Source organism: Taudactylus pleione, unplaced genomic scaffold, assembly GCF_031769625.1.
Source record: "Taudactylus pleione unplaced genomic scaffold, aTauple2 ptg000305l, whole genome shotgun sequence".
In the NCBI taxonomy this organism is placed as follows: Eukaryota; Metazoa; Chordata; class Amphibia; order Anura; family Myobatrachidae; genus Taudactylus; species Taudactylus pleione.
In genome coordinates this window covers 2,524,240-2,532,737 of record NW_028284706.1, presented here as the reverse complement: position 1 = coordinate 2,532,737, position 8,498 = coordinate 2,524,240, and the positions used below count along the sequence as shown (strand labels likewise).

General features: G+C 48.0%; 1 protein-coding gene across 3 annotated transcripts in view; it reads left to right on the top strand.

Moving 5' to 3' along the window:
• Positions 1 to 1,102: 1,102 nt before the first annotated feature.
• ARID1A (AT-rich interaction domain 1A) overlaps positions 1,103 to 8,498 on the top strand; it is a 69,220-nt gene continuing 61,824 nt past the window's right edge. The window contains exon 1 of one of the 3 annotated variants that reach the window (XM_088442076.1): positions 1,103 to 2,517. In XM_088442076.1, coding sequence (XP_088298202.1) covers positions 1,846 to 2,517 — 672 coding nt within the window. In that variant the 5' untranslated portion in view covers positions 1,103 to 1,845. The remainder of the gene's footprint in view (positions 2,518 to 8,498) is intronic. The other 2 variants (XM_088442074.1, XM_088442075.1) reach the window with 2 other exon arrangements.

The window sequence follows — 8,498 nt, the reverse complement described above, 5'->3', positions numbered from 1 at the left end:
TTTAAATTTACAATACTTGGCGGATATCTTATTTCCACCACTCGGATGTCTCCCACTTCCCATTTACAGGATCTCATTCTTTATCCGTGTTCCTTTGTAAACGCAGAAGAGTATTGTCTGTCATTGGCAGCTCAGCTGGCCATGTCTTTATGGCATATACGTCGTGTTGTACTGAGACACTTCAGCACTGTGTACACAGAGGACGGTACATGTGTAAGCAGAGACATGTGAGCAGACTCATGTCCACTAGTGTGGCGGCTCCCTGCACTGAGTCTGCTCTGCTGCTGATTGCAGATGCTGCCTCCTCCCTCCTTTGTCTAGAGACCCACATAACAACCGCCCCTGCACACTCCTCCAGCTACTCCGCTCCGGGTTTTGTGGGCAGCCCACATTAGTCCCGGTGCATTGTGGTTAGGTCCAGCCAGTCAATTTGTGATTAAGGATACGAGGAACATCCCCTCCCCCCCAGTCCTTCACTTCGAGCTCTTTGTGCCGCTCCTGGAGTCACCGTCACACAGGACGCTGAGCCTAGAGCTCGGCGGGCTGCACAAGTATGGCGGCAGCGCTCACATGCCAGTGTGCGGCTGCCGCAGGGCGACTTCATTGCGCCTGGGCAAGTGCTGCAGGGTGAATGTCACTATTAGAGGAGACGGGGGGATGGGGCTTATTCGCAGCACTGTATCCCATCATCGTGACAGGAGAGCGCCTGCCGACACCGCGCACATACACACACAGCCCCGTGTGACCCGCACGATACTTGACAACACAATGAGACGAGTATCAGTCCCGAGCAGCACACACCTCGTGACGTAGCCACGTTTTTAGACGCCCTACGACATCACGTGATTCACCTTCCTCTAGGTTCCCGTGCTCCACCCCGGGTCTTACTGCCCGCACACGCCTTGCCTGTCAGTCCATTGGTGACAATTGGATAACTCCGGGTCTTTCTTCCATGTCCAGGTCTTACTGCCCGGCTTTATCTCACCTTGTTTATAAGCCTATAGGAGAAGAAGGGTTCATTCTCCGTGATCCAGCGCCGGCCCTTGCTCCTTTTTCATTGTATGCCAGCACCTGTGCTGACTCCAGATTCCGGGCTTTGCACAACCAATGAAAGCGGTGTCATGTCGCCTGGAGTCCAGCGCCGTGTTTTACCCAACTATCTATGCCAGCCCATTTGAAAGCGCTCCAGCCTGTATCCTAGCTCACATTTTCTCCCTTTTTGCCAAACCCCTGTGAGACAACGACCCATCTCCGGGTCTTGCAGTCTCCATCCTTATGTGAGTGCTACAGGGCCGTGCTCTTTTTGTACCCAGAACATGAAGGTATCATCCAGCTCCTGTCTGTAATCCACTTCACGGGTTTTGCCTTTGATATGCTTGTGTGACTGTCATCCAAATCCGGGTTGGACTCCAGTCCCCTGGCTTTATTTTACCTGGTGCCCGGTCACAGGTCCAGTTCCAGTTTGTGTGTGCGCTCCAGTTCCGGGACTTTGCAGCATCTCCCACCCCTACACTAAGAGCGATCCAGTATCTGGACTTTCCTTCCCGTCCGGACATCCTATACGAGTTTTTCTCTGTGTGATCCTTGTGCAGGAAACTGTCAGCCCGGCTCCCCCCTCCTGCTCCAGCAGCCGGGTCTTGCGGCCTCAGCCTCCCCCAGTCCGGGACTCCCAGCTCCGCGCTTTGCGGCCTGTCTCTCCTCCTCCTCTCTCGGTAAAATGGCCTCTCCTCCTCCTCTCTACCGCCTCGTGTCCGACTGAGCGGCTCCCCCTCCCCTCCTGCCCGCACCCAGCCCGACACCCGGGGGGGGAGGCCACCTCCGTCCCCACGCTCCTCACAGCGCTCCATGGCCGCACAGGTGGCGCCGGCCTCCGGCCCCAGTCTTGGGGGAACCCCGCCCGCCGCCGGTCCCGAATTAAAGAAGAGCCCCGGGGATCCCCCACCCTCCTCGGTCGAGCCCCAAGCTGAGGTACCGGCTCAGACCGCAACAGACTCCGACCCGCCCGAGGCAGCCAACGGGACCCGAGCGGCTCCGACCTCATCGCTGCAGGAACCGGGAGATGCGCCTGCGGCCTCCGCCGCCTCCTCGCACCCGCCGGGGGGATTCGGTTTCTCCTCCTATAACCGGGGAGTCTTCCAGCCTGGCCCCGGCCTGGACTACCAGCCTCCCAACGAGGCCTACAACTCCTATCCGGCCTACCCGAATCGGGCCTACCAGCCAGGATACCCCCCGCCTCGCCCGACTGCTTCCACAGGCAAGCCCCCGGCTCCGGCCTATCCTCCTCCTCCCCCGCCGCGGTTCGGACCCGCGCAGCCAGCAGCTGCCACACCGACCCTGAACCAGTTACTGACAGCGCCTAGTCCCGGGCGGGGGTTCCCGGCCTATCCCGGTGGAGACTACTCGGAGCAGCACAAAGGACCTGAAGGCTATGCAGCCGGCTGGGCCGCAAGTCAGAGAGGGGTTCACCCGCCCGGGAGCCCAGGGAGCAGCGGGCAGGGAATGCCCAGATCATCGCAGGTAACGAGCTGTGTATAGGGGGAGGGGATCGTCGCTGCCCGGGGCTGGGATTGGCATGTGGGGGCACAGGCACGCTGGGGAGGCTGTGGGGGCAGCTGGGCATCACTGTTGGGCTAGGATGGCTATCCTGGGGCAGGATATAGGAAACAATGTAAGGGGGCATTGTGTGCATTTTTGGGGGAGGGTAGCTGTGTATTTCTGCTATCCTGGGGTAACAGATATGGAGCAGCTTTGGGGGAGCAAGTGGATGGGCTATAGAATAATAAGGATGTGAGCTGGATAGTGACTGCTGCCAGAGGGGAAGTGAGAGCAGTATTGTGTGAGGGTCATGTACTGGGGAATGGGGAGTCTGCAGACAATGACGGTAGATGGCATCACCACTTCTTTTGGGGTTTAGGAGATTTGATTATGTGGGCAAGATTGAGCCCCCTGGTCTCTGTTTACAATGGTTATGGAATAGGACAATGTGTATTGCTGACAAGTGAATGTCACAAGCTTGAAGGTTACTTCTATATGAGAGAGGCACTGGGGCTTTGTACTTTTTAATCTTGGTGAGATGATCATGCTAGATACCTCTCCAGTATGTTAGTCTTAGGCTGCTCAGGGAATATTATATTATAATTAGTCCTTCTAATGAATATATTACTGAGTTCTATATGGAGTGTGTTGTGGGAGATACAGGGATTAAAAGGGGGGGGGGTTGTATAGTTATATATGTATGAGGTGTATCTATTGTGATTTGATTATCTGTAGAGCTGGCAAGCCATTGAACTATGAAAGGTAATTTTACCATATCACATGGCTTCAATGAAATAAGGCTTTCCTTTGAACCCAGTGTATGTTGTGTGCCTCTTTTGCATGGTTGCAGCATATGTATAATTTAATTTTTGTGTAAAATGTTACCAACATTTATCTCTCATGATAGTAACCTCCGTTCTATTCTTTTCTTGATTAAAATTTTTCAAATTCTGTGCCCTTTCCAGAAAGAAACATTATTACATTAATCTTGGAAACTGGCTATGGGTTGTTTGAAAGTAATACATTCAAAAGCAATGTTCAACTACATTTTCAGGGTTATTAATGGAAATTTAGCATTGATGCGATTCCTCAGTGATTTCACAAACAAGTCAATGTAATTTTTGTGGTCTGGATTGTAATTTATGCATTCATGAAGGCTGGATTTAAAAAAGAAAATGATTAAGTTAGGGACCAGATACATTTGGGGGTAAGGTGTTATGGCTTTTTACTCCAGGGTCTTTGAATGACTAACCACTCTCTCACACATTTTCTGAAAAATCTTTCATGCTATACAAATGCACAGCTTGTGAATGTGAGCTTTCTGTGATTGATACATATTGGACTATGGGAGCATGTACTGACAAGCACATTCTCCATAAATAGTAATATCTGATGGGTGCCCTCAAAACAATTGAATCATCCCCTATGGGCGGAATTCTATTGTTTTTGAGTGTCTGATGGGTGACATCTAATTGTTTTGTCAATAGGTGTGATGTGCCCAAATGCACCAGCATTAGCTGTGTAAAGCACATAAACCCATGAAAGCCACTGGGTACACTGAGTTTGGGTGCCCAAAAGGCTGACTGAGTAGATTTCTGCTTGCCACCTCAGGAGGGTGCGGAAAGAAATAAAGGGCGCCCGTGGACCTTGCGCCCATCGGCAATGCAATTGAATAGCTATTGTCTGCATAATGGGCGCCCAAAAACAATTGAATTTTACCCTATGGGGGTGATTCAATTGTTTTATCGGTTGCCTTAACCAATGGGTGCCCAATGGAGCAATTCAATTGTTGCTCTGTTTGGGTTTGTGTGCCGCATGTAGACACATTTCTGCTCGCAGCCTCCTGAGGTGGCGAGCAGAAATGTGCGGGAAGTCAACACTTTGGGTGCCCAAAGCAGTACTTTAAATGAGTTTAACTGCTTTGCGCGGCTAAACCTGGTGCTGTCAGATGCGCACACCGAGGCACGGGCGCAAAAACAAAGCAACTTTGTTTGCTTAGTCGGGCACCCATTGGTTAAGGTGTCTGATTAAAACAGTTGTATTGGCTAGTGGCAGTGGTGCACATTAGTAACGATATTTTATAACTGAAACACAAATGGGGCACATCAATAAAAAGCGAATTGAACAGCGCTGGGAAGTTGGTCCCGGAGCTATTCAATTCACCTCGCAATTTAGTTCGACTAGTCTGACTTAAGTCAGAGAATGCTGGTTCTCATGACTAAAGCAGGGTGTTTAGTCCTGAGAACCGGCATTCTCCAACCGTGCAAAGCTGGCAAACAGCCTCGCGGCCGGCAGTCTGGTTTCCCCTCGCACCCTCAAAGTTGTGAAAAGAAATTCATTAGTCGCCATAACGGCACGCTGAATTGAATAGCTACTGGAGCTCTCTCCCAACTCTATCAAGAGCACGCTGAATTGAATCTGCCCTAATGCCAGCAACCTGCTTTGGTTATATATACACTGGCATAGCTGATCTTGGCACTTACACACTTTTGCTGTTCCCTTGGTTAGTAGTGCACTCCACTGGTCAGATCAAAACACCAGATATTTGTATTCAGTCTAGAATTCCCTGTGTGATATTTGATTTCCTGGTTAATATTAGGCAAGTGGATAGCATTATCAAGGAAAAAATATAATTTTATACATTTGAGTCATATAAGAACCTCCCATGTGGCACAGAGGATTATATTGCTTCAAAACATCAGGTTGGTAAGTAAGCACCATTGATGAGTACTAATATTTAAGTTGCTCTTCCACGTTCTGCATTTTCACTCTTGTTTACCTCTCCATTTCAATTGAAATAAAGGAGATCCAAAGTATTCAATCATACCCCTTTTTCCCTTGAAGCAGTTGACAAAAGGGAAGCTCAGGGGGCAGGCTTTATTTACCTGATTCTTCTACCACCCATGTGCTGTCATTTTAGTCTTTCTGTTAATGTAGTGTTTCTTCTCTACCTGTCAGATTATCTATATTTAGGAACACTATAACATCTGAAGGATAAGATGAATAATTGTTTTTTATAAATGTTGAACTACGCTAAGAGTTGGTCCTGAGCACTCTGGGTCATTGTGGTTTTTTTTGTTTTTTTTCGGGCCCCCAACTTTAATTACCTGTTTGGACATGATACCATTAGTACTGTCAGATTGAAAGCAAATGACTGAAAGAATGTTAACTTATATCTCTGTCATACTCCAGCTTGAATTCTCATTACATTAGCTTTTCTTATAATGGTAACTTTAATTTCCAGTCACACAGTAAGCAGACTGACAGTCTAATTTGTTGCCTATACATTTTAGTAGTCTTGTTTTTTTTTTTTTTTTTTTTTTCAAACATGAACACTCTTCTACTCAAATATTATTACAAGCATAAGGTTGACTTAATTACATTTTAAACTCGTTTTGGTGTTCTTTCATTTTAAAGCTAAATCCGTCACTGAATTACATTTATTGACCGTACATATTTAGGGGGCGATTCAATTGTGCCGTGATGGGCATTTATGCGACTGGGCGCTCGACGGAGTAAATAAATTTTCTCAGTTCGGGCGCCATTAGCATTTACCGAACCCACAAGCATCGAGTTTAGCTGTGCAAAGCGGGTAAACCCCGTCTAAAGAGGTGGTTAGGGCGCCGAAACCACTGTCGGGGCGCAATAAAAACTGCACTTTAGACACACTTTTTTTTCGCACCTCCGGAGGCTGCGAGAAAAATGTCACTGCTGATGCTAATGGGCGTTTATCGGAGAAACAATTGAATTGCTCTGATAGACGCCCATTACTATAGACTGCCAGCAGGGGGTATGCAGCACAATTGAATTGCCCCCTTAGATTTGTAAATCCTAGAATCCAGTAGTATATTCCTAGTCTTTCTTTTTCTCACCATACACCTGCAAGCCTTAAATAGTGCTTATGTTTGAAACTATTACACCTTACTTTGAACTCTTAGGAGGTTACTTAATTCTCTGCGATGGGCCACAGGAATGACGGCGACGTATCTTCACTAACTTTTCCTTGCTTCCCCTAGAGGTGTGCGTAAAAGTGAGAAAAGATTGCTCAGCCAAAGTGTTAATGTGTGCAGCTGGACATTGCTGTGCCTCATGGTGGAACATTCAATTTAGGGAATGTTTAACATGTAATACAATTTGTGCCAGATAATGTTTTTAAATATGCCATATGCATCCAATTTTAGAATATATACTTTCCTGTAAGTGTTCTCCATGTTTTACATGGTTTCCCTCTAAATTTGTAGTGGCACGATCTCTCGCGTGTGCGAGAGAGAGCGAGCCAAAACTCTGCAGGAAGCTGGAACCTGCCGATAACTTGCTTGGGTGCCTCCCTGGGGCAAATTCACCCCTAAAGCAATGTAATAAATGGTGGCACTCCAAGTTTCGTCTGAGTGAAAAGATAGGTGCTTTAATCGACGTTTCGGATAGAGATTATATATATATATATATATATATCAAAGGCAGCACTCGGAGGCTTCCAATCAAAAAAATCCCATTATGTGGTCAACGTTTCGGGGACCATATCCCCTTCCTCAGGACAATAATATAACATGCAGTAAAACAAACAATTGAATAAATAATGTACATAACTTAGCCGCATCCCCCAAGGCAATCCTGATCCCGCTGGCCGTATGTCCTGTACCAGCACTTCTGGTCACGGCAACCCTGTCTCATCAGATGTGACCACAATCAGTCCGGCCCTGGCATGAGTACATGGATACAGTGTGAGTGGTACATATGTGCAAAACAACTTTAACACATAAGTAACGTTAAAAACAGTGATAATAATTGAAAAACGTGTGATAAAAAAAATCCATACAGGTTTTGAAGTGTGTCCATGTGCATAATATGAAGATAAAGATCACAGACAAAAATTTTAATAAAGTATGGTGAAAAAACCTATGAAACGTTTATACACATAGATTTCCATAGTCCCGGGGCCAGACTTGTGGTAACTTCCGGTGCGACGGGATTGCCACGACCGGAAGTGCCAGTACATGACGGACGGACGGCCGGCCAGCAGGATCAGGACTGCCTTGGGGGATGCGGGTAAGTTTTTGTACACTATTTATTCACTCGTTTGCCTCACTGCATGTTAGCCCTGAGACACAAATAATAAATACCCGCGCATTGGGATTTTTTTGAGTGGAAGCCTCTGAGAGCCACCTTGCCTTTCACTAGAGGGAATGGGTATGAAATACCGCCGGCCGGAAGGCCGGCGGTTCGATTCCCGTCAGCGGCAGCCCGACAGGAGCAGAGTGCGACGCAGCGGAAGCCCGACAGCGCTGGAAATCCCGATCGTGGATAGGTAAGTATCCACTAACCTAACACTCCTTAGGGGTGCCTAACCACCCCCTTGCCCGCTACCTAACCCTAAGTTCCCCGGGGGGGGTGCCTAACCCTAAGTCCCCCCCGGAGGTGCCTAACCCGCCCTCCCCCTAGCCTAACCCTCCCGGGGGTGTGCCTAACCCTAAGTCCCCCCTGGAGCCCTAAACCTAACCCTCCCCCACCCGCGGCTGTCCGCTCGCAGCGCCCGGCATCACTACGATCGTGATGCCGGGCGCCGGTCTCCCAGCGTCGGGGAAATGCGGGCATCTACATCTAGATGCCCGGCATTTCACCCTTGCCGGGATAAGGCTGTCGGGAAGCCGGCTGCCGGTATTTAGGCAGTCGGCTTCCCGATTGCTTCCCCACTAGAGTGTGTGTATATGTATAGAGATAGATATATGTATGTGAAAAAGTGAGCGCAAAAGTGTCAACAGTAATCCCTCATAATATAATTAGTCACGCTGCTCATCATTGTACATGAGTGGCTGCTAAGAAAAAGTGAATATATATATATATCTATCCAGTATTCTGTGAAATTTCCAAGCTCCTAATAGTGAGCAAATATTAAATAACGTGAAAAGTGATGGTAGGTGTGTAAAAAAACAAAACAAAACAAAACAAAAAAACCCTTAATCACA